Raw genomic sequence first — 26,625 nt, 5'->3', positions numbered from 1 at the left:
TGCTCCACTGAGTTATAATGCTGCTGGTAAATTCTATGAAGACCCAGCTGCTATGCTGGGTTTGCAATGCAATTATATACCAAGTCCCACATGCTCCTCATGGCTTACAGGTAGGTTCTGGTATGCAGGACCCGGTTACTCCACTAGGTTTACTGGAAAGTTATGCGGGATCCCAGTTGCTCCACTGGGCGTGCTAGTGAGTTCTGTGACCACCCAGTTGCTCCACTGGGCTTGCGAAATGCAGGTAAATTCACTTCTAGTCTGCCCTTAGTGTCAGGGGACTAGGTCCTGATTATGCGTGTAGTGCAAGGCGCTGTGTCTTTTAAAAATGCTCAACTCACTGTCTTTTCCTTTTGCAGGATGCCGTCGAGATGCCGGAAGATGCTGAAGCAGGTGATGCCAGAAGCGGGCGGCGGGCTGAAGAGTTCGAGGGCGGCAGCACTGCCAAGAAGAGTTCAAGAGCGGCGGCGCTGCTGGAGTGACTGGAGCGATGGTGCTGCCAAGAAGAATTCGAGGTATACAGAAGCTGGAGTTCGTGGATCGCAGAGGTAACGAGTATTCTTCTTTCAGGATGTTCCGGGGAAAATGAAGACGCGAGAAGCCGGAGCAGAAGGACGTCGAGGTGAGAGTGTGTACAGGATTCCACATGAAGCAAGGGACAGTTTCTGGGCATGGCTTATATAGCCTACCACGCCCAGAGACTGGAATGCACATGTCAGTTCCTCTTTTTATGGCATACCGCCATGTTGGAGGGGCTGGAAGGGAGTACGCCTAATCTAAGCCCTGTGACCAGTGTGGGTGAAAGGAGAGGTGTGCCCAGCCCACAGTGATGCTGCCATTGATTTACTTCACCAGACCCTCACCCAAATGGCCCCTGACTGCTCTGGCCAGGCTCCCTTATGACCCAGGGGCATAGTAGTAGAGAGTCCTAGGCTAGCACCCATGACAGCCGGTACCACACTGGCAAGCATCTCTCCCCGGGTTGGTTATCAGCAGAGGAGGGCATTGTGTACTGTTGACATCTGCTGAAACATACGCTGGCTATTGTTTGTGGTCTTATGATTCAGTTTGCACCGTCTTTCTCCTCCTCTTGAACTCCTGTGCTGAGTTAGCTCTCCCGTTCTGCGGTCTGCCTTGCTCGTATTGTGCTCTTGTGCTTCACCTTTTATCCCTGTAGGGAAGGGAAAGGGCTGTCAGGTGTATGTGTAATTCTGGTCAATTGCCTGACTTTGCCTGACGCTTATGTTGGGACATGTCAGGTAAACGGCTCTTGTGTTTGTCCGTCGTCTTTCGTGGTGTGCAAATGTTTTCACGTCAGAAAAGGGGATGGGGTACAGTGTTTGAGTATCCAATCTTGTAGGATGGAGAAAACGTGTTATAAGAAGGGGGATACTGCATCTCACCCATCAGTGTCCCATTTCCACTCCCCAAGGACCCCCCATCCAGGTTATCCTCCATAACCGGTCCACACCCGGGAGCTGGATCCAATAGCGATGGCTGTGTCTTGGCCATCTGGTTGACAGATCCCCACGGGCCAGTCAGGGAGACACCTTGAGGTTTCTCACAATACTAATAGGGAAAAATCCCAAGCACATCTATTGTCCGCCTAAGAGAAAAAGGTAAACTTAAGATTCCTCTTACCTAACTCGAAAAACAAACTTGTCTCAAAGTGGCATGGGCCATATGAAATATTAGAAGGAACTGGAACCTCTACCTATAAGGTAGCCCAATGTAACAGGAAACAAAAGACCCATCTCTACCAAATCTCTTAAAAGAGTGGAAGGAAAATCCTTCCGCCGCCAATGCCACAATGCCATCTCGTTTGGTACCCGAAGAAAGAGATAACTTTTAGTTAATTCCCCAAGAGCTGTCTAGTAAAGAACAATAAGACTTAAATAATTTAGTTACAACATTCTCTGAGAAACCAGGAAGAGTGCAAGGCACTTATCACTATATCGCTGAACTCCCAGTGGAAAAGTAATCCATCTGAAACCATATAGACTCCCGGGAGCCCGAAGACAGATAGTGGTTGAGGAAGTTAACAAAATGCTAAGCGCGAATATCAACGAACCCTCTTCAAGCCCATGGTCCTCCCCTATAGCACTGATCATAAAACCGGACCATTCCTGGAGGATCTGCATAGACTTCTGCCAAGTCAACGGCATCTCTGACTTCGATGCCTATCCCATGCCAAGCATCAACAAATTGATCGATAAACTCAAGAATGCCACCTTCCTATCAACCTTAGACTTAGCCAAGGGGTATTTGCAGGTCCCAGGGAATGGGCCTGCTAAGGAAAAGACAGCTTTCTAGACACACCTGTTACTATTCCAGTTCAAAGTCCTCCCTTTTGGCTTACATGGGGCACCCACCGCTTTCCAATGGCTTATGGACAAAATACAGCCCTACTCTGATTTCTGTGGGGCTTATATTGACAATATAGTCATTTATAGTAAAACTTGGCCTAACTGCCAATCCACCTAAAGGCAAGCTGGCTCAATCAGCACTGAAATACCTTGGCTTCTTTGTAGGGTATGATAGTGTCCAACCTCAAAGCAAAAAATTGAAAGGCGTCATAGATACCCACATGCCTAAAACTAAGAGAGATCTCAGAGCATTCTTAGAGTTAATCAGTTATTACCATAGGTTTATCCCTAACTTCTTGGACAGGACAGCTAGGTTGACAGACAAATTAAAGAATGCCAAACCACAAAAAATTAATTGGACTGACGAGGATGATGTAGCTTACAACAATCTAAAACAAACCCTGTGTCAGAACCCGATCCTAAAGGTAGTGGATTTCTCAAAGAAATTTGTGCTGCAAACAGACGCCTACCTTACAGGGCTAGGAGCAGTCTTGTCACAAATTTGCAACGGATTGGAACACCCTATTTTATTCATTATTCACAAACTCTTCCCACATAAAATAGAAATTACTCTGTGCTGGAATTAGAGGCCCTTGCCATCAAGTGAGCCATCACCCACCTTAGATACTACCTCCTAGGAATGAAGTTCACACTCGTCATGGATCATTCTCCATTAGTATGGATTAGCCAGCAAAAGGATTCTAACCCTCGAGTCATGTAATGGTTCTCAGACCTGCAACCCTTCTACTGTGGAGCACCGAAAAGACAAAGACCAAAGACCAAGGAAAGGTAGATTTCCTTTCTCAGTTTCCTTGTGAAACAGATGCAGCTACATCACATAGAGGAGGAGAATGTGAGAAACCTAAAGGTGTCTCACCCGCTAGTCCCCAGGGATCTGTCATTCAGGTAGCCAGGACACAGCCATCACTTCTGGATCCAGTTCCTGGGGGTGGACAAGTGTGGGAGGATCACATGGGTGAGAGGTCTTTGGGGAGTGGGAAATGGGACACTGGATGGGGAGACACAGTATCTCTTTCCCTGTGACACCTTTATCCCATCCTACCAGGTAGGCTACTAAGGGTCTCCACCCCCACCTTTCACAACACAAACACTTTCTCTCAGACAACTTGCTATGAGAGAAAATGGGCTAAAACATGGGCCTTATACATGCCATGTCCCAATATGATGGTCAGGCAGCGCCAGGCAATTACTAACCATCACACTTGCATTACATTTCCCCACACAGATAAAAGGAGCAGCATGAGAGCACACTCTGAGAGAGGCAAAATACACAAGGAAGCAGCAGTTCCAAGATGGCAGTTTAACATGAGGCAAAAGACGACAAAACAGAAGAGAATCGCAAGGAGGGAAGTGCCTTTGACCTTTTCAATGAGGAATCGTTACTTTCACGAAACCTCGAGAATAGAAAGCGTGAGAACAGAAAACCAGGCTGAAAAAACCTGCATTGTGTGTCACAGGTACCCAGGGCTCTCCCAGTCGACAAATCAAGGTGGGGAGAATGGCCTGCTGCTGTTGTATTTTCCTTGGCTCCTACAACAAACAAGCATCAGTGAAATCAACACAGACTGTGAGTTGGTGATTCCGATCCCGGACCGGTCTGTGTCGAAGCCAAGGTTGCAAGCAGCAACATTGTATGCTGAAAGTTGAAGTGAACACTATATGAAATGCATGTGATAACCCACGCAAGTAAAATTAGACAACAAATGAGTGATTGAACTTTGAAACCAAAATACAATACCTTAGAGAGAGTGGTCTGGCACTGTGTACCTGCTCATTCGAATGTCTCTGTAAGGGATCCAACTGAGAGTTGGCAAAAGCTAAAGAGTGACAAATGATTGTGAACCGAAGTAGTCCGGCAACGAGTCAAGCAAAATCCCGGTAAACAATCGAAAGTCTTAATGTTAACAGAGTAAAGAAAGTCGATGACAAAGTAGATCAAATTGGTCCGAGCCTAAATGAGGAAGATCAGCTGAGAGCTTTGAGTCAAAGCATGTTTGTGCTAAAGTAAATTAAAATTGGTCCGAGCCCGGCAGAGGGCGACTGGTTGCATTTTGTGTCAAGGCAGATCTGAGCCCGGCAGAGGGGTATCCAGGGTGAACCGTGAATCACCCAAGAAATTGGATACATGAATTGTATACATGAAAATCCTATGAGCATTGGGGAAAAGGGGATTTGAGCCCATCTCTGGGGGTTCCGAGGTGAACAGTGAAAGAGAAACTCAGTGTGTGTGAAATCCTGAGAAGAAAGAAACGTATTGTTTGTCACATCAGGCCCTCTGAAAGAAGAGGTTTTCAATGGCAAAGGGACTTGAGCAGAGAAGGCCCTAATGTAAATGTTTGAACTGCACCCTTGTGCTAGAAAAGCCAGAGACTGTGCTAAACTCGAGCGTACCACCTTGTCCCGTGCTGAAAATGTGGGGTAGGTAGGCCAACTGCCTGAATATCCTGACATATCATTTTGTGAAGACTACTTTCTTTAACATGACCTTGTTTCTCACACTATTTGTAATTAGAGGGGAGGATTAGCAATAGGTTTTTTAGTATGGGTCCTTTTATTTTGACAGGACACCACTAGAACTGCGTTACTATTATTTGATGGTCGTAGCTTGCTCCCATCTTTAGATTTAGGACTAGTTAGGCATTTTTCAAACCCTTTTTGAAGTTCAACAAACACCTTTCAACTACGGTCACTTGTGTCTGTCTTACTGTTCATACCATGCATTCCTTACATCTCCTATCATTCAATTTCTTTAAAAAATATCAAAAAAAGGCCAGGCGAGTGTACACCCACTGTGCGGATGGTCGAATTCCTCGCTTCCCCACAACCTCAACATGTGAACCGCAACCCTACCGAGGGTCTGGTTCATCGTCAAGGCAAAAGTACTGGCTTAGGCCATCCACATTTTCATGCCTGGCTTGTCCTGGATGTCCATTTCTAACCCCTGTAGGGATATTGCCCAACGCAGAAGCTTAGGGTTCTCCCCTTGCATGGCCATTAACCACTGAAGAGGCTGGTGGTCTGTCTAGATCGTAAAAAGCGACCCAGAAGATGTAGGGTTTCAACTTCTTTATGGCCCACACAACTCCGTAAGCCTCTTTTTCAACAACAGCCCATTTCCTTTCCCTTTTTGTCAATCACCTGCTAATGTCGGTGACAGGTTGCTCTATCCCTTCAGAGTTCAGCTGCGCTAACACTGCTCCAATCCCAAAATCAAAGGCATCCGTCTGGATGATTAACTCCTGATCATATTCTGCCACTTTCAGAACTGGGGCCCTGCACAATCCATCCTTTAAATCCTGAAAGGAGGTTTGACATGTAGGGTTCCAAGTTACCTTCTTCTGCATTTCCTCTGAAGTTACAGCATTCAGGGGCATGGCAATGGTCCCATACCCCTTGATGAACAACCGGCAGTACCCGGTGAGACCTAGAAAAGCTCTCACCTGCGTCTGAGGTGGGAATGGCCCAATCCTTCACAGTCTGTACCTTTGCTTTGAGAGGTTGTTTCTTACTTCCACTAACCAGGTGGACTAGGTAAGTCACTGTGCCCTGTGCTATCTGGTACTTTGTGGCCTGGATAGTCAGACCTGCATTCTGCAGTGCCTGAAGCACTTGTTTCAGGTGGGATAAGTGATCCTCCGTGGTTGAACACAGCAATGCCATCTAAATAGGCAACACTGAAGTTTTCCAGCCCAGACAAAACCTGGCTAACCATGCCAGTGCTTCGTCAGCTCCTAGCTCGCATTTAGGTTTCTCGTTGACTGTTCCATGTACTTCGCCATTCTAGACTGAAAGCCAAATACATAGTCCACCACATCCTGTGTAGTGGATGAGGGTTTGCACTCCCATCCCTCTTTCATTTGACTGAGAGGATCTCGTATAGTGTGTCCAAACAGAGGCTCAAGGGGCTAAACCCTACTCCATTCTTTGGCACCTCCCTTTAGGTGAGCAGAAGTCATGGCAGGAGAATACCCCATTTTCTCCTCTGTTGCTCTTGCAAGCCACCTATCATGCATTTCAGGGTCTAGTAGAACCACTCAACTAGCCCATTTGTTTGTGGATGGAAAGAGGTAGAGAACCGTTAGGGGACTCTGCACTCTTGCCACATAGCCTTCATATATGAGGATATGAAGTTTGATCCCCTGTCAGAAACGATTTCCTTGTGGAATCCAACATGGGAGAATATCCCAGTCAGAGCCTTCGCAACCCCATGGGCCTTGATGCTCCTCAGGGGGACATTACCTTGTGGCATGGTCTACCACCACCAAGATGTATCTATTCCACGAGATGGTTTGAGGATCTGAAGGACCCACAATACCCATGCCTATTCTCTCGAAAGGCAGCCCAACCACAGGTAGTGGAATTAAGCAGGCATTTGTGGCACCACCTGACTTGGCAGAAGCTTGACAAGTCAGGCAGCACTGGGCAAATTCCTTAACGTTTAAGCCGAACTGCGGCCAGCAAAATAGCACAGACAACTGGTGCGAGGTCTTAGTCACTCCCAAGTGACCTGCTAAAGGAATTGGGTGAGCCAAATCCAAATGAACTTTCTGTGGAATCACCAACTTGCTGGTGCCCTCGCCTCAGAGTTTATTGGCTCACTGTAGAGGAGTCCATCCTACCAGTACACAATGAACAGTACAGGGGCCTCGCCCTTAGCCTGCTCCTCTGCCTGATTCCGCAGACCCGCCAGAGGTTTGCCACCGTCCCACTAATGAACCCCACCTAGCTTTTTTCTCACAGTGCCGAGCACAGTGATGTTACCAACAGTGGCAGACGGGTGCTATAATACTTACATTACATAGCAGCATTATAGCAGATGGCTGTGAATACTGTTCCCTGCTGTCAAGAGAATCGCGCTGTTTGGGCGTCAACGTCCGGTGGCATTGAATGGCCTGTTCCTTTACTCTCAGAATAGGACATCGATTTTACAATGTACCATCATCTCATTAAACCCTGTTCTGGTGTTAAGACACACTCGGGTGTGAGTGCAACCATTTCACAGGTAAATTGTGAGGATAATAGCTAGCTCGGCTCTCCAAACTTTCTGCAATTAAATCTTTTACAAAACCTGCTAAAATGGCTCACTTCCTGCTGTGCGCATTCCAGGCCCTCTTCCCGAACTCCTTCCGGCAAAAAACTGAATACGCAGCTTTGGGAGAGCGCCTGGACGTTATCAAAGAAGAGAGTAATGCGTGGACCGGTGTGGCCGAATGGAATGCGGCCTTGAGCAACGCGCCCTGTGATGTGCCCCGCGCAGTCCGAACGAAGCCTGGCGGGATTAGGAGCCCTCGTGCTCCGTCTGTGGGGTCATGCGGCGGCCTGCTGATGCCGAGAAAGGCGGCGCTCACAGGCGGGCCCCTGGCACGAGGCCCTCGCATGACCGCGACGGGCACAGTGGGGCCTCGCATGACTGCGCCGGGCACAGTGGGGCGGCTCGGCAGTGGCACACAAGTAACCGTATACATCAGAGCTGTAATTCCAGGTGCAAATTTCACTTTATCTTAATATTAAACAAATCTTAAGAGAAACAAGAACTCCCAGAATCCATGTGTTTGTTAAACAAAAGTCCAAAGCGTGCTACTGCTACATGCTGTCCCGAGACACAGTGCACTGGTGACAGCTACTCTGTTAAATGTACAGTGCCAACCTTATGGAACAGTATGGGAACTTCTTAGTACGATTGGCCAAATATTTAATAGGACAATAAACCAGCACAGCGCGGAAGGGGCAGAGTGGCTATGCACGTGCACACTAATTCAAGCCATGGCCACCCCACTCTAAAAACACATAGCCGACTGTAAAAACGCCACAGGCACGACACAATCTCAGCAGCAAAACAAATTAAACCACATTAAAAAGCAAAGCGTCTGATTACTGAAGTAGGGGGTCGAAGGGCTGGTCAGGTGAAGGGACATATCCGCTGCTGGGTGACAAAGCAGCTGTTTCTCGGGCACAACTGCGAAGAGAAGAAATTGCAAGACCATGGGATGCATTCTTTTGTGCCATGATCCCTGAACTGATGCCATGAGCCAAAGCTGGCTATTTAGCCCACATCCCGTGATTTGTCTTTTTGTTTGTGTCCCATAACACGGGCTTCTACATTTCTGGAACTCATGCAAAGTAATGCTAGCTGAAAGACCAGGCCCGGCCAAAAGAACCACGTGTGACATGGGCCCAATTAGTACCTAAGATTCTGGGTCCAAATGCAGATTTGCTCCACTAACCAACTCAAGGGATGCCATGCCTGGAGGCAGTAGTTCATCCAGTCCTGTTGTTCGTTGCATTACGACACGTGTAGCCGTGCTTGACCCTTTATAAAACAGGACTACATGTACCAGAATGCAAAGGGGGAACACAATTGAATGGGCCACTGTTGAATGGGCCACTGGCGCATAGTTGCTCCTCACAACTGCTTATGCCCCAGGCCCCGTACCGTACAAAGTACGGCACGATGGAGGGCCTGGGGGGTTAGGTGCAGGGTGGGGGACGTAACGGCGCAAAAAGCAAGAGGTGGGGCAGCCGGGCGGCGCCCCCACCCATGGTGCTGCCAGGAAACAAGCAACACAACAGGGAAAAGTGCGAAGGAAAAGCAACAGGGGGGCCAGGGGAAGCCCGGCCCCCAAAAGGGACAACAGAGGAGCAGGGGAGTATAAGTAACCCCACAGAAACCAAGAGAAGGACAAACCAGGTAAGGAGCTCACCTCATTGGGGTAAGCTCCTAGGGCCTGGAAAAGGGGGAGAAGGAAACATTTTGCCACCCAACCCACCCTGCAAAAAGGAAGGAAAGGTGAAAGAAGGAGGAACCGGAAACACTGTGTACTTTCTTCGGTACACGGTAGAAGAAAGTCATAGGCGGCGGCACGTGTCCGGGGTCGGATGCCCATGGGTAACAAAGACTTGCTGAGGAGAAGGCTGGGCATCTCCTCCAACCCTGGACACGATGTGCCCAAAAGCATCTGGTGGGATGTATTCTGTTATGTTATGGTTTGGTGTTATTTTCGGTAGAAAATAAATAAGCCTACGGTCTATAAGTTTTCTACACCCAAGTCTGCTTGTCATATTATTCCATAGTGGGGTACAAGGAACAAGAGAGAAGGGGGGGGGCACACTACTCAGCCTATTGCAAACTGTGCCGTGCTAATGCTATGTATATGAGAAGCGGTGAAGCGTGTGTGATTGTCAAGGCACCCGTCACGATAGGCTCTAGCACTTGAACTGACAGGAAGACATCCTATCCATCCTTCCTTAACACAGGTCGGTGCAGAGCGCGAGGGGCGCTGCTTTCAATTGATGCTATGGGTATTAGGCATTCGTCGAGGTTCCTAATTCGATTCATTACTTGGGTAAATTGGCGAATGAAGAGATTACACGCACACACACTTATTTGCGCGCGGCACATAGTTTTCTCACATGGTAGCCCCCTCGCCTGCAGGCCGATCATGTGTGCTAAAGAATGCTGCTTTGATATGGGGGGGGGTGGAGGGCATGAATGTGGCGAGGGCGTGGGATATGTCAGACTGTGATCCTTGCTTTATGTGCTGTGAGGGGGCAGTCGGGAGGCTTGGGGGGAGTCTTGAGTTAGTGGGGCAGAGTGGTCTACCTGTGCACATTAACGCTGCCGGTGCGTAGTGGGGTGGATCATGAAGTTGCTGGCGCTGGCCGTGTTTTCGTTGCTGGGGGCTCTGCCCTCCATGGCTCAGTTCCCCCGGCCTTGCACCACTCCCCAGGTCCTTCTCAGCAAGGAGTGCTGCCCGGCGTGGGACGGGGACGGCTCCCCCTGCGGCCAGCTCTCGGGCCGAGGCCTCTGCCAGGACGTGGCGCTGTCCCAGGAACCAAACGGGCCCCAGTTCCCCTTCTCGGGCGTGGACGACCGTGAGGACTGGCCTGGCGTCTTCTACAACCGTACGTGCCGCTGCGCACCGGCCTACGGCGGCTTCCAGTGCGGGGAGTGCGCCTTCGGGCGCTGGGGGCCGGACTGCGCGGAGGCGCGGCTGCAGGTGCGTAGGAGCATCACCCGGCTCAGCGCGGCCGAGAGCTCCCGGCTACTGGCCTACCTGAACCTGGCCAAGCGCACGCCCAGCCCGGACTTCATGATCGCCACCGGCACCTACGAGCAGATGGAGAACGGCTCCCGGCCGCTCTTCGCAGACATCAGCGTCTACGACCTGTTTGTCTGGATGCATTACTACGCGTCCCGGGACAGCTGGGTGCCGGTGGCCGGCGAGCAGGGGCCCGGCGTCTGGCAGAACATCGACTTCGCGCACGAGGCGCCCGCCTTCCTTCCCTGGCACCGGCTCTTCCTGCTGCTCTGGGAGCGGGAGATCCAGAAGGTGACCGGCGACCAGGACTTCACTATCCCCTACTGGGACTGGAGGGACGCCCAGGGCTGCGACGTCTGCACCGACCAGCTGATGGGCGCCCGGCACCCCACCGTGGCCAACTTACTCAGCCCGGGCTCCTTCTTCGCTTCTTGGCAGGTATGTGGGGGGAGGGCGCCCCACGTCCAGGCCATTCTAGCTGGGTGTCCGGCACAATATCGATTTCCCCGTACACCGCCCTCTTCCATGATGCGATCTGAGCTCTTAATTTGGGCCACGCCCGTGGAGTCCTCCTGTTCTTTCTATTCTGATACTTGTAGGTTTGCCTTTGCCATCATAAACGCAGAACTACAAGTCCCAGGATGCAAAAAAACAAGCATTGGCAAAGCCAACAGTTTTGACTTTATGTAGGCATGGGAAAGGCGTTTTCCAGGAAATGCCACAATGGTGCTATCTGGCCATAAAATGTCAATGGCTGGCAAATGGTGTTGGCACCTCAGTATATTATGACAGTTCCTGGCAAATGCCTATAGAAGAGTCAAAACTATTGGCTTTGCCAATGCTCGTTAGGAATTCAGTGCATAGAACATAAGCAAGGATACGCATATTGATAATAAATCAAGTGCCTTAAGGCGCACTTGTTTGGGACCATTTTATAACACGGGGAGGTGGTTCACAGTTGAAAGTATGCAATTAGCTAACAAAATACTGTTTAGAAATAATAAAGGCTGCCCCTTAAATGCCCAGGGCTAGATCAAAGAGATCGCAGGGGAAGGGTGTTTTAGTTGGGGAGGGGCAGAAAGTGGGAGAGAATGGTGAAATGAACTAGCGTGGCTACTGGTGGCTTGATAAAAATACAAACAATACCTGGAGCATGTCCCCCTCCCCAAACCCCCGCTCACATACCATCTCTTTCCTAGCGTCTCTTCCCATGCCAGTAGTTGTGGCTTGCAGGCAGCGTTTAAGTACCAGGCTAATTGCCAAAACCTGAAAACATTTGGAGAATCGTACCACAAGTCCTTTACCTTATCATTGTGCTACGTTATACACTTGTGATTCCAGAGCTCTCAAGTTCCAAGTGGCCTTGCGTCATACGGCCATCCAGTCATGTGTGTTTCCATTTAGATCAAGTGACTTGCATTTTTTTTCTTTCCGGTTTGAAATTTAGGAACACCACAAGTCCCAGAATTCCATGCGTGAACAGTATTGGATGGCCTTCTCACGCATGGCCACAGGTAACTTGACAGCTCTGTGATTGCCGCATCCCTGTCATGGCCGCAGTGTCAAACGTTTATCAGTGAGCTCAAATGTACACAAACACGTTTTGATTTGCCTCTACAAACCAATGGTGAGGATGGTATATTGTGATCAGTCTTTAACCTCTCTTTCCCTGTATCTTCCCGTTCCTGTCCCTAAAACGGGGGAAATTAAAAATGAAAGGAGTCAAGGAAAATATTTCAGAACCGTTTTTGAGAAATTAAACGATCCGATATGCGGTCACTCAAATAGTCACAGAGAAAGAAAGGTGTGCGTAGGCTTAAACAAACGAGGAAAGAAGATCACAACACGTCCAAAATATGTTTGCATTAAACTTTGAAATAATCAAAGACCTGGAATTATTTACATTTTGAAAGCTTGTGCAAATGTCAAAAGTACCACAGTAACAAACGGTGGTTACAAATGTACAGTTCTAATTTGAAAATCAATATCCTGGCTTTTCTTACTCGTACACAAAACATTTTAGACAAATAATTAGCAAATATCATTATGTGATAAAGCTTGTTTATTCTGCGTGGAAGTGATGGCCACTTAATAAATGGTTATATGTAAAGGGGTGCTTTGAAACAGTATTTACTTCCTGTATACGCGACCTAATAAGTGAACAATACAGAAAGAAAGAAAGAATACATTCACCCAGTACAATGGAATGATGGCATGCCACAGTCGATTTAAAGCTGATCATAAGCAACCACAAATCAAAACTTGTTCTTGAACACACAAGTTGTCTGGGTCAGCACGTTTTAAGGTGGGGACTATAACTTTTTATATAATAGTCAAATTAAAACACAAGCTCACTTCTCGTAAACCTATCTATGTCTAGCGACTCCACTCTCGCAGCAAATAACCTATCTGAATACTTGGCTGCGAAACATTTTCCAAATTGGAGACTCTCTCCTGACCTTCATCACACTCTGTGCCATCATCCTCTTCCTCTATCTCCCACTTTACTTTCACTAATACTGAACAAGCCCTGTCTCTACTGATGAAGGCTAACCCCTTTTGTGCCCCACCAGACTCTCTTGCTCCTCATCTAGTGGAGCCAATGGCCCCTTTAGTGGCCTCTCACTTTGCTGAACTCTTCAACCTGTCCTTTGACTCTGCTTGCTTTCTTTCTATTATCAAAACAACCACGGTCATCCCAATTCTAAAAAACAAAATGCTGACCGAACGTACTGGCTACGTTTCTCCCTGTGTATCTCCGTCCCCACTACTCTAAAGTGCTTGAAAGTGTTGTGTTCAAACGTCTTACCAATTTCTTAGGCACCCACAATCTTCAAGAGCCCCTATAAGCAGGTTTCTACTCCGGTCACTCAACGGAAACTGCTCTTGTTAATGTCTCCAACTGTATTGCCTCTGCTAAGCGCCCCAACCTATCCTTTTATCTTAATTCTCCTTGGCCTGGCGCTTCCTTTGAACTGTCAACCATCCTGATCTCCGTAACTCTCTCTCTTTTCTTGGGATTCGTGATCAAGCACTTGCCTGGATTGAGTCCTACATGGCAACTCGCCAATTCTCTGTCTCCTCCAACAACACCACCTCTCAACTCACTCCTCTAACGATCAATATTCCATAGGGCACAGTCTGGCGTCATTTCCTCTTTACATTCCACACATCTGCTCTTGGGGCACTAATCACCTTCTTTGTGTCCTTGTACCAAATCTTTGCGGACCACACCCACATCTTCTTCTCTTTTCATGAACACTCCTCTGAAATCTCTATCAATATTACCAACCGTTTCTTGACTATTAATTATTGGATGGCTCCAGACTCTCTGATGTTATGCTCTACCAAAATAGAGGTGCTCTACTTACCTGGCAGATATTCTGTCATCTCTTCACCTGTCTATCCAGTTCCCACCTGACACTCTCTTCAAATCTTATGCAGCTATAAATCTCACAGTCCTCTATGACCCTTCTTACAACTTCTCTTCTTTCATCTCCAAAACTGCAACGACGGCTCACCTCATCCTCCTAAAATGTTAGGAAAATCAGCCACCTTGTTCCTTTGAACACCACCAAGCATCTCTTAATCTCTCTTTTCTTATCTAATCTGGACCACTGTGCCAGCATCCTCTTTGGTCTCCCATCAATGCTTTTTGTCCTTTCAACAAGATTGTTAACTTCGTTACCAGGACTCTCTTTAAACTCTCTCACTCCACACTTACTTCCTTGTACCATCACCAGGCGGGATGGCTGATGATGCTAACAGGAAAAGATTAAAATGTCTTCTCTTGGTTCACAAATATATCCATGGTGAGGTACCACCAACTCTACAAACCTTCCCATAATCTCTGCTCTGCATCCTTAACTACCCTCTAGGCACCTCAGCCTCCCTGTACTTCCTCGCACTTCTGCTCTTTCTCTCTTCTTGCTCCACTCTCATGGAATTCTCTTCCCCTGGACACCCGAGAAACAATCCACAAAGATGTGTCCGAAACCGCCTATCTCCTTGCCTCAAAGTTACCCTCTTAACCTACCTCTCATCTGCCTTCTCGCTAACATTTTCCCTCACCTCTAACCTGTATCTGTCCCTCTCTTTCTCTCCCTCCACTCTAGCAATTTATTCATCATGGTCCAATCCCTAACGCAGCTGGCCATATCCCCTACCTGCACTTAAACATGTCTAATGTTAATTGGCTTTAATCTATGTAAATACACCCATGTATTGCCCCCAGACCCTATACTCCCTCCACAACCTGGTCAGAATGTAACTCAAACTCACCCAATTGTAAGAAGCTTGCTGTTTTCCATCAAATCTGATTTCTTATCTATTGTATGTTCTTTTGTGATCAGACAAGCATTGTTCCTCCATGTAAAGAAATACTTTACAGATCTCATACTGCCCCAGGTCATGAGTGAACAGACTGAGAAAGTCATTGAAAACTGTTGACTTGATCAATGCTTGTTTTTAACAGGACTTTAGTGCAAGGAACAGATATACATCAAGGGGCGAAAGGCACTTTTGGTTAAGACATTAGTATTACACCAATAGCACACTGTAAAGCTTAAATTAAGCCATTCATTCTCGGCAGACCACTTAGAAGTATTGCTGGCAGGCCAACGTATGACATTACTGCTTGATAACGATAGCTAAAAGAGATTCCAGGAGGAAGTGTTTTGGAGGGGCAGTTACTGGGTGAAAATGTCCACAGGAATTAGTATGGCAATAGTCAGTCAATTGGTGGTGATGGACTGTGAGGAGGGACACAGTAAGAGGGGAATGGACTGTGAGGCGGGACACAGTAGAAGGGAGATGGACTGTGAGGAGTGACACAATTATTGGTAGTGCTGAAGCGCCACCTAATAGCTAAAACTAAAGAGGACTGCATTGGCTACACCCTTCAGACATGGGAAAGGATGAGAGCTCTCGGCCCTCGTGCTCCTGTGCCAAACTGTATGTTTTATTCCTGTGATATACCCCATCTGTATGCTTCTATGCCACGGAGCTGGGCAAGCTGCAAACTTCAAATGGAGAGCACAGTCAGAGCCAAGCTAGGCATCTGGCTTGGCTCCAAGAGCTAAAGCACACGCTGAGCCATGGAACTAAAGTACATGTACAGTAGGCAACATCATGTTCTCTTAAAAAGATTGTCAAAAGAAGATGGTACAGTTACCATCAGTGTTAAATACAATGGGTGCAATCCTAAATGTATGCCATAGTAATCTTCAGGACATACACCCTCAAAAGACATGCAGAGTTACGCTGCATTCATTCGCGATAATCGCACAGTACTAGTCATAGTCCTATAATGAAAACCATCAGATGGCACCATACTACATTTTTTGATCAAAAAGGCAATTACAATATTTTCATATAATATAAAAAAACCACTTGGTAGTTTCAGAAATACATGACTGCCTTGCTATGTAATAACACCCTGGGGTCAGCAGATGATCATTCACTATTTAGATATAAATCATCTTCGTCATGAACACAACATTTCCTCCGTTGTCTGCCTCCTAGATTATTATGCCTTTTATAAGAGTTCAGTCTCTGATATGCCAGAAATTTCTTGCGAGGGAGATTATAATTAGAACTGTGATGTTTAGATTTCTGATCACTAATTTAAGAACTATCCCCAATCACTGCCTGATGAAACATCATTTTGCCCTGCTGTGTGGCTGCTATAAATGTCGATTTATTTTTTAAGATTACTGTCTAAAAAGGTGGTACTTTGTTTCCCCAGTTCAATGTCAGTCATTTTCTCTTGTAATGATAAGAGCAAGAGTGTATCTTGAATATCCTTGATAGTCAAACTGTTGAACAGGTTGTTCTCCGTGTACAATGGTTTGAGGGTCTAAGGTATGAATTACACTTTTTTAGTTTTTAATTTCCTGACATTTAAAAGCGGTCATCTGAATGTTCACATAGTTTTTTGCATGGGCGTAATTATAGGTGGGTGGGTTTTGTCCCACCCCAACTTCTGTGGCATGCCTTTTTGTCCCCCCCCCATCTTTTGGAGGGAGGGCAGGGGTGCCGCAATCATCAATTATGTAATTGGACAGCCCGAGCCCGGCTGGGGTGCCCAGCCTCATTACAATGCTGAGATGCCTGGAAGCCACGCAGAAAAACATTCAGGGCTGGCATGCCCTGCGTGGCTAAGTCCCTCACCATGGCTGGCCTGACTCAAAGTCAGAAGCCAGGGTGCTGAACTGGGTGTTGCAGGGCCTGGCACCTGTGCTGCCACGCTAGCAGCAGCACTTCCAGGGACTGTGGCGCAGAGAATCGCTTTCCGGCTTTGTTTTTGTGTGACACACAAACAGGAACTAGGAAGCTCATTCAGCTTTCTGGTTTCTGTCTGCAAGTGCGTGAGTGCGAATAGGTCAGGTCGGTGTAACATAATACGTGGCCTGGGTGGCATTTGAAGCCATAGCAGAGGTACTTTTTTTGTTTTTATAATTTTTAATTGTGTTTATGTATGTTTGTTGGGGGCTGAGCTGCTGGCTGGCCCTAGTGAGGGCGCGTGTTACATGGACAATGTGAGCAGAACTCACGGGGCCAAGGTATGAAGACACACTAACGATAACAAATGGTGCCTTCTCTGTGGCAAGCCACAGCTCTGCAACGCCTCTAAAATTAGCCTTGCTACTTTTCAGATGCTACTAAAGCACAACCATCCTAATTTAAAAATGAAGTTGACGGAAGGTGCGCCCTCCCCAAGTAGAGTGGAAAGAGTCAAGCTGAGAAAACCTGTGACCCAAAACTGTCGTACTTTGCAAATTCTATGAAATGAAGCAGAGTGCTATACACCTTCCAAACATGGTGAACATTTGTTAAGCAGTGTTTGCTCTAGGTGCGCAGAGGGAACCGTATGGTATTTTGTGTTAAAAGCACACCTTTAGGAGCACTGTATAACTTTTGTTCCCTGCCGCCAAAAATAATCTTCACCAAAATGGCAAAAAGTATTTCGAGTTTTGCAGACACTTTTTCAGGACGGTTTGGTGCAAATTAGTAAATGGGTGTCATGGTTCAGGTTACAGGCCACCAAAAATTGCTTCACTTACCAAACTCAGCAGGGGAGTATCCAGCATTGTAAGAGTGTGTGTATGTGTGTGTGGGGGTGGGGGTGGAGGGTGGGGTGAGCAACAAAATGCAGTGGGTGGAATTCAACATGGTGTCATTGGCTCCCACAAACCTCCCACTCCTGCCCCAATCTACATTTTTGATAACATTAGTGGAAGATGACATTTTAACACACAACAAAAAGAATAAAACAGCAGGATCATTCCAGATGCAGGAAACTCATCTATTAGAGCTCTGTCTAAGACGTTGGAGGCAAAATACATGCAAACATCCTAATAATTATTTTATTATAAGGATTGCACCAACAGAAGTGACTTCAAAGAAAAGGCCATTGCAAGGCTCATCATCAGTCTTTGATACTTGGGGATGCACCATGGAAGTGACTTTAGAATAAGTTGCCATAAATAATCCAAGTGACAAATAACTTTGTGATGCAAAATATATAAATTGCACTATTGATATATGTGGAGCAACTCTATGGTCATTAGGCTTTTCCATTATAATACCATGATACATTAAAATAAGCTTTGAAGTGAATCAGAGTCACTTGCAGAGCTGCAGATAAGGCACAATGTGATTAAATGATTTGCTCAGGATCACACACTTGGTTAAATGGTGACACTGGGATGTGTACAATTTAAGTGACCGCGCACATCTTTCCAGGTTTAGTTGATGTAGATATTAAGGTTTTGCTTTAGATTTCATGTGCTTAAATAATTATTTATAGCGATGTCTTGGAAGCCAACCACATTACATAATGAACTACCATACACTATATACATTGTCATAGAAATATGTTGAGCAATGGGATTATGGCTTTAGTTTTATTCTCCACAATCTGCCTACGCAATCACAATAGCATCATTTAGATCATGGGTGCACAACATGCGGCCCGCCATGTTGTTTTGTCCGGCCCGTGAGGCACAAAGACTTTCCTAATGGAGGGCTCCCGCAAGCAGCATCAGCCGCCCTCCATTAGGAAAGTCTTTGTTGTCTTCCGGGCCTGACAAAACACTGGCCCTCATTGGCTCAGCACACACGCAACACGTCACTCCTACAAGCCACGTAGTGCATGTGTGCTGCACCAATGGAGTGCCGGCACTATGGCTGGCGTGGTCCATAAGGCTTGATGCCGGAAGGCATTTCAGCCTTGGACCACGCCAGCCGTAGTACGATTCCAGTTACCTCGCCAGCGTTCCAGTTTACCTGCCTTCCAGCACATCTCCGGTAAGTGGTCTGTTTGTGTTTGTGTGTCGGGTATGTTTCGCTGTATGTTTGTGTTGTGTATGTTGGGGTGGGGGGGGGGTGTTGGGTGTGTATGAATGTTTGGTTTGGAGTGTAAGTGCGGTGTATGTTGAGATGCAGGGTCTGTATGTGTGCATGCTTGCTAGTTTGTATGCTGATTTGGGGGGTGGGGGGTTCTGGTCTGTATGGGTGCATGCTTGAGTGTGTGTGCTGGGATGGGGGGGTTCGGGTCTGTATGGGGCATAGTGTTTGGTGGGGTGTTGAGGGAGCCTTGGGGCATAGTATTTGGTTGGGGTTGGGGGGCCATGGGGCATAGTGTTTGGTTGGTGGTGAGAGGGGCCATGGGGCATAGTGTTTGGTTGGGGGTGGGAGCCATGGGGCATAGTGTTTGGTTGGGGGTGAGTGGGGCCAAGAGGCATAGTGTTTGGTTGGGAGTGAGGGGGCCATGGGGCATAGTGTTTGGTTGGAGGTGAGGGGGGCCATGGGGCATATTGTTTGGTTGGGGGCAGGGGGCCATGGGGCATGGTGGTTTGGTTGGGGGTGAGGTGGCCATGGGGCATAGTGTTTGGTTGGGGGTTGAGGGTTGAGGGAGCCATGGGGCATAGTGTTTGGTTGGGGGTTGAGGGAGCCATGGGGCATAGTGTTTGGTTGGGGTGGTGAGGGAGCCATGGGGCATAGTGTTTGGTTGGGGGTCTTGAGGGGGGCATGGGGCATAGTGTTGCACTCCAAGAGTGAACCCAATAATAAAGCAAAAACAGGCACAGTTAGGAGATGTACATCCTTTGCTTTTTGAGGAAACCTGACTCCATGAAGGCCATACTCCTCTTCGGCAACCCAAACAGCAAACTATAGCAGTCCAAAATAACGGAATGTCCAATAAAGGGTCAATAAAATATATATAATTTAATTAAACAGACGATATACAATAACTAAATAGAAATAAATTATAACAATGGAAAATGTGTAGTACAAAATGTAAGTTTGAAATGCAAATAAAAACCGTTACCCCTCAAAAACATATTCTTTTTCCATGTGTTTAATACAAATTGGGGGTTGAAAAAGCCTCCTGCCACGCCCCGCCTACCGCCCCACCCACATTTACTTTTCGGCCCACTATAGCCCTCATGTAAGGTACTTTCGGCCCTCTGTCAAATCAGTTGTGCACCCCTGATGTAGATTAATGTGAGCCTAACAAATCACCCTTGTGAATTAAGCCATAGCCATTATTTCAAAAAGCATGCAAAATTATGCACCCTTCTCACTTCTGATCACTCCCTCCCATTCTCATTTCTAAAGGGACAAAAGTCCCTGCTAATAGTAACTCCCTCCCTGTCATCAGTGCCCAATGGCTCACATTGTAATGCTCTGTTGATACAGAGCAACGTGAGGCCCCTCTGCTGCCTAGAGCTCCTTGTGACATTGTCCTGGCAGCAGGACACCTCTACCATTCGGAACAGGTAAAGTGTCCTGCTGCCAGAACAATGAGCGTGCTGAGCAGGAATTGCTCAGCACACATTGTCCTGCCAGGGGGACACCTTTGCCGTTGGGCGCCCTCTTTGAGGTGCCGAACGAGAGAGGTGTGCCAATGACAAATGTCCCAATCTGGCTCTTAAAAGAGCCACAGGGGGCAGCTTGAACCCCTGCCTCTACCGCTCGGTACTCCACTGCTTGGAGCCATTTGAACACAGGAAAACATACCTTAATTTTAATCAGTCACAATCTTGTAGAAAAAATCTATCACCACATACACATATAAGGTGCGGTGCAGAACCCAAGTTTGGAGATATATGCATTTAAAAATGGCTTCTGAATGAAAGGAAAAATCAAGGGAATTGCTGACATTCCAATGAATCCTTTCCTTTCAGCCACAGCTTTATAGTTCAGCTAGGTCAAGTCAACCTAGCCCAAATTTTCAGGGATCGGGGGAGATAAAGTCTGGTCTGCTCAATGGAACCTGCGCCACTGTTTCCATCTGTTATTGTATATGTACATATAAATGTTGTGTGCACACAATGTATGTCAATGGAGGTGCTGGGTGCATTTGTGAGTGAGAGTGTATGCAGTATATGTGTGTTGACTTTTGTGTCAGAATAATTGATAAATAATGCATTGATTGTATGTTCTATTGGAATGAAGTTTGTGAATGTTATGTTGTGTCACTGGGTGCACAGCAGGCCAGCTGAAGATGTGTGGGGGCCCAATTGAATTTTAAAAATATGCTACCAGTCTTATGAAAGTTATAACAGAGCGTCAGCAATGGACCTTTGTGGTGTAGTAGTGTAGTGTTATCCCTCAGGGATTTAGGTTGTTTGACCGAGGTACAAAACCACGGCGTAATTGACTGTAGTCATTTTCGCTGTGAATACATTTTTACCTCGGCACAAAAAACCAAACTCATGCCCCCCCCAAACCGCCAGTACACCCATAAACCCCCACCTACTTACCTTTTCCCCTTCCGCCGCCTCTCCTGTACCCTGCAGCATCCGATCCATCCATCTAATGCGGGTCGGATCTGACACTGCAGGGTCCCTTTTGTTTGTTTATTATTTTTGTTGGGTCCCCTGCCACCAATGCTGAGGAAGCGGGGGACACCCCTGCAACCGTCAAAGCCAAAAATACTGAAAATGAGGAGCGGCGGACACCCCCCAACTCTAGCTCTTCATGTTCGGTATCTTGGACTTCGAACTAATGGTGGTGACCGAATTCAGTCGAAATCTACCATTTCGACCAAACTTTTTCAAACAATTTGGCCAAATTGATCCCTAAGAGACACCATCCACCCCTGTCTTCCCCCCCCCCCCCCAACATTTTCAGCAAAGTTACTCCACTGGTTGTTTGCAATGGTAGGAGCAAAAGAGAGTCCTTTGTTCAAAACCTGTATCTCAAAATTATCTAACACGTGTGTTGAGAGATTAAGAACCAAGTCTACCTGCTTCCTAATCTTTCTTTTCTGTGTTCTGAGTGTGTTTTTACCCTACCCTCTCCTCTTCTTGGTTGCTCCTCGTCCGCTCGGTGCGCTCTGATGTGATCTATCTATATATTTATTTGTATAGTGCTACTCACCCGGAGGCCTCAGAGCACATATATCGTGTCACACCTCAGAACGAATGTACTACATTGTAAATCGCGCTGAATTCCATTGTCCTCACTGTCCAGAATGCTGCAGTCCATCATACCTAAAACTTGAGTTTTCAGTCTGTATCTTTGTTTTTTCTCCGAAAGGGCCTACTTTGGCTCCCTCTGGATGAGCATATTATGTTTTCGGTTTGATACCTAGTCTTTAAATGCTTTAAAGGATTAGCACCATATTAATCTGTCCTTCTGTCCCACAGCGTACATTGCAATCTGCTGCAGGTCACCTCCTGACCATTCCAGCTTTTAAATGTTTGACTGGGAGAGGGTGTGACTTTTCTGTGCAGGTTCCTGCTCTTTGGAACACTCACGCCCTTCGTTATCACCTCGCTGGCTCATCTTTGAGGATGAACTCGATACGTCTTTATATTTTAGCCGTGATATTTACCCGTCCTGCTCTACGTTTCATAATCAGCGGACCCATATGCAGACAGACTTAAACACAACCTGGGTGTAAACCCCTGTATTTTCCCCCTAGGTAGTACACGAGAAAATTGGGTGAGTGTTGGCAATAAAAGGCAGTGAATTTTTTTGCACAAATTATGGTAATAAAACATAATCATAATTACAGTAACCATTATATGCTGTACTTTTGGGCACTGGGTCCTGAGGTTGCCCCCTCTGGACCGTGCCGCCACACCTGGGCAGGTTGCGGGCTGTCCTGGTTCCCCCAAAAGTTGCTAGTGACAACCTCGCAAGAAGGGGCTATCTACTATCTCTCTGTGGAAATGCTCCCTTCCTGCTCCTGATAAATATTTCCCGTCCTTGTGAAAAAGGTCAGGGTTGACCAGGGTTATTGCGCTGTGTCTTATGAACCCGAGACCCCTGGTTGGGCAGAAGTTTTCAATCCCTCTGTCCAGAAGCGAAAAAAACTTGAGCAGATCGATGCTCAAAGGAAGAGAGAGACTCTGCGTGTGCAGTGTACTCTTTTTTGCTTAGGTCTCCGTGCAGGGTCCCAAGTTGATTTCTGCCTTTCTGTTGGAAACTCAGCTCCTTATATTGGACCCAGGGGATGGCCCTGGGTCTTTATTGTGCCTATGTGGGGGGCTTGCCCTTCCTTCTTCCTGCTTCTTCTGGCGACAGCGTGGCTGCCCTCAGGGGGGACATGAAAGCGGAGTGGAGAGGGGGGACCTGCTGCGTGTGGGTATTCTAGTGCTAAGGCTGCCCCTGCCCTCCCTTTGCCCTGCCCCTGATCTGACAGCCATGGGGCAAGAGTTATATGCCCCTGCCTGTTACTCTTGCAGCGCTGGCCATAACCTGAAACAATTAAGTTTACTTGGCCGATTAGTCATCAGTGCGTTCCAAAATTCCAAATCAGATGGTTTTGACACATGCACCCTTTTCATGTGTAATGTTTGTCACCACAATATATACACTCTGCACGTAGAAATTACCTGTAGTCTCACATTCATATCGTAATACTTAATTGCGTGTATAGTATTGTGACTTATTGATTTCACAATTGATCGTATTCACAATCGAACCCTTGTTTGGCTGCCATTTTCAAAGAACTAATTCTCATGTAGCCAAGTCATGCGTCTGATCACGTTTTCTTTCCTGAAGTTGTTTGCACCTTGATAGACCCCGTACTCCCCAGAGTGCATGATCTGCATTTGTCTGCAATCGGCACATTGTCAGCCCCTACACCTCTGTTACCATCCAGTGTTGCTGGCGGGGGTGCCTATCCCTGGGTGGCGTGTGGTGTATCGCCTATCTAACAATCCAGCTTGCATTTCTAATTTACGGTCCTGACGAAGATGGCTCGAATCTCCAACGCCATTGAAACCGGTCGACCCCTTTCGGTCATGAGGGCTCTCATGACCCACCTTTGATCTCTTCTACACCAACAAAGCGACTTTGCTTCCTAGAAGTTATTGGTTGTAGCACACTCACTACCACCGAGTGGGCTATATATATTTTTATAAGAGCCATTTTTTAGTCCTTCAGCCTTTGGCTGTGTTTTACTGCTTCACCTACCAGTGGTTTCTCCAGCTGTACTGTTTCAACCCCAACCACGGTGACCTACGGGTAGTATTAAAGTTGTACACTTGGGATGGAATACAAACAGTTGACCTGATTCACAGGCTGTACCCATGTTTAAGATCTAGCAGCCACAAGACTTAATCCACATTTTTGTTGAACACTGCTATACCGCCTGGAGAATACAATTTTTTAGATTTTTTTCAATTGGACCACCTTGTCTGCCTTCAGACACTGCCACTAGAATAGAAGGTTGAGGGATAGAACTCTCCTCTATATCTGTTAGATAGGTGATACACAACATGCCACCCAGGGATAGGCACCCCCGCCAGGGATAGGGTGTTCTTCCTTAGGGTGAGGTACGCCGAGCCGGGTGGCCCTCCTTTTTGTGTTTCGAGTGTGAGCACTCCAATTGATCCATTTGTTTGCATACTTAAGATGCTCCTTGAATACCTGCCTTCCTAAAAAAACATTGTTGTTGTGCTACAATACGTTTCCTTGTTAACGGTTAAAAGGATGATCACGGTTGTACCGTGTCCTCTAGCTTTTTGAAGCTTTCCCTGTTGTTTTCTAGACCATCCAGTGTTGTTCATCTTTTGAAGGTGGGCTAAGGAAAAAGAGCAAGTGTCTTGACTTTGAAGTGACACACCTTTACTGTTTGCTAATATGTCTGGTTCAAATTTACAGCCCACTGTCCATCCATTACAAGGAGACAAGATGTGAGTAGAGCCATTCCGAGCAAAATGAAGGGAGTAGCTTTTCTTTATAATGCTACGAAACTGCAAAGCATTTGTCTGAAAGTGATGTAAAAAGCAAGGCATTATTCACATGCTTTATTTGTATTTTTATACCCTGTTAAACTGTGTCTACTTTTCTTTTTAATCTAGAAAAAGTGTACTCCCCTTCTTGTGACTCCCTGTCCCCTTCCACGGGATGTGGGAGTTCTCACCCCCTCGCCCCCGGTACTAAACACAATGATGTCTCTAGTTCATCTCCTCAATCAATCGATGAGGTCAGTTTTCGAGCTATCTGGGCACGGCTCGTGGGCCCCAGGGGCCTGTGATCCTCCTGGTCCTCTTGGCATGGGGGGGTTCCTTCCTCACAAGAGTCCTCTCCATCATCTCATAGGATGGATCCCACCCTGTTTTGTGGTCTTTCAGACACAGGCTTTGGCTGTGAAGATGCCAGGCATCTGTCTGAAATGTGAGGAGTTTTGGGTGATACTCTTCCTTTCACCTTCTGTTGTAATGAGATAGCCCTTTACATGGGTCACCGTTAAAGTTTCCTCGTCAAATGCTGCCATGGACATTCTGCTTTGTGGTTATCGCACTATGACAACGTTTCCAAGTTCCATGTCGTTGGTTCTGATTCTCCTGTCTTAATCAGCCTGCTTCTTCATGTTCTGCTTGTTTCTGGCATCTTGTCCTTGCATTCCAGCGTGTCTCCCGTACCTGTCTTCTGGGCTAGTGGCGTGAGGTACCCTTGTTTGTATATTTCTGCCGAACATGACCTCGGACGGTGTCTTTCCCGTGGTGCTGTGTGGGGTGTTTTCGATAATCTTGCAGCAGTTGGTATAAAATCTTTTCTATTGGTTCCCTGGTTAGTCTAGCGATTGGCACATTCCTCTTTATGTTACTCATGAAATGTTCTACTGTGCCATTCGCCTGAGGCCACAACGGTGTGATTCTGAGATGTGCAAATCCCATATATTCTGAAAAAACTTGGTAGTCTTGTCCCGTGAAGGGGGGTCCATTATGACTTCAGGATTCTTGGAATGCCGTGCGTAGCGAACATCCTATCAAGTGCTTGGATGGTGTGATATGCAGAGATGGACGGCACACGTTGTAGATCTGGGAAACGGGAGTATTCGTCTATGGCTACTAGTATGTGTTCACCCCCTTGCAGGGATCCGAAAAAGTCTACAGCAAGTTCGACCCTAGCCTCTTCCGGTATTTCTGTCATGCACAGGGGTTCTGGCCGTGTGTGGGGGTTGATGATCGCACATGTGGGGCAGTGCCTGGGGAGGTCTTCCACTTGTGAATCTAATTGTGGAAACCATACCTTTTGTCTGACCATCCTTTTTGTGAATACTATGCTGCTGTGGCCATTTGAGCTAGATCTAACCCTTTGCGGCGCTGTGTAGGGGGAATCACTATTTTTGTTAATTTGAGCAGTAGTCCTTCATTTGTATTGGCTAATTCATCCTTGACGACCATTAAGCAGGTGATGTGTTGTCTCGTTTGCTCCCAGCTGCTTTACCCCGCCTGTTTTGCCTGTTTCCAGTGACCTGTTTCTACGCATCAGAGGATGATTTGTAGTTCTTGGTCATTTTCCATTTCTTCTGCTATTTGGTGTGGGTCCAGACCTTTGGGCGTATTACTGTGTACAATATAATGGATGTATTGGTCTGCAATGGACAGAGTGGGCTGGGGCTCCTTGCAGGGGTGGCATGACAGGAAATCTGTAGGGTTGTGTTCCTTCTCTGGTCTGTGCACTATATTGAAACTGTAGTCTTGTAACCTGAGTGCCCATCAGGCTATTCTCGGTTGCATCTTGGCCTGGGGATTCCCGTAAATGAATAATAGTGCCTGATGGTCAGTGACTACTGTGAAGGGTTTTCCATATCGGAACAGGTGGAAGTGTTCACAGGCCCACACTACAGCTAGTCCCTCCTTTTCTGCCTGTGATTAGGCCTGTTCCATCTTAGAGAGAGATCTGCTAGCGCATGACCTGATGTGTCTTGTGGTGCTGTCCTTTAA

At 47.0% G+C, this 26,625-nt stretch overlaps 1 protein-coding gene across 2 annotated transcripts in view; it reads left to right on the top strand.

Annotated features, from left to right (window-relative positions):
* The first annotated feature begins 9,903 nt into the window (after nucleotides 1-9,903).
* Nucleotides 9,904-26,625, top strand: part of TYR (tyrosinase) — a 175,936-nt gene continuing 159,214 nt past the window's right edge. The window contains exon 1 of one of the 2 annotated variants that reach the window (XM_069639434.1): nucleotides 9,904-10,864. In XM_069639434.1, the coding sequence (XP_069495535.1) occupies nucleotides 10,028-10,864 (837 nt within the window). In that variant the 5' untranslated portion in view covers nucleotides 9,904-10,027. The remainder of the gene's footprint in view (nucleotides 10,865-26,625) is intronic. The other variant, XM_069639435.1, reaches the window with a different exon arrangement.

The sequence above is a fragment of the Ambystoma mexicanum genome, chromosome 7q, assembly GCF_040938575.1.
Source record: "Ambystoma mexicanum isolate Mex_15411 chromosome 7q, UKY_AmexF1_1, whole genome shotgun sequence".
In the NCBI taxonomy this organism is placed as follows: Eukaryota; Metazoa; Chordata; class Amphibia; order Caudata; family Ambystomatidae; genus Ambystoma; species Ambystoma mexicanum.
The sequence above is the reverse complement of the archived record's forward strand: the minus strand, read 5'-3'. Positions and strand labels throughout refer to the sequence as shown.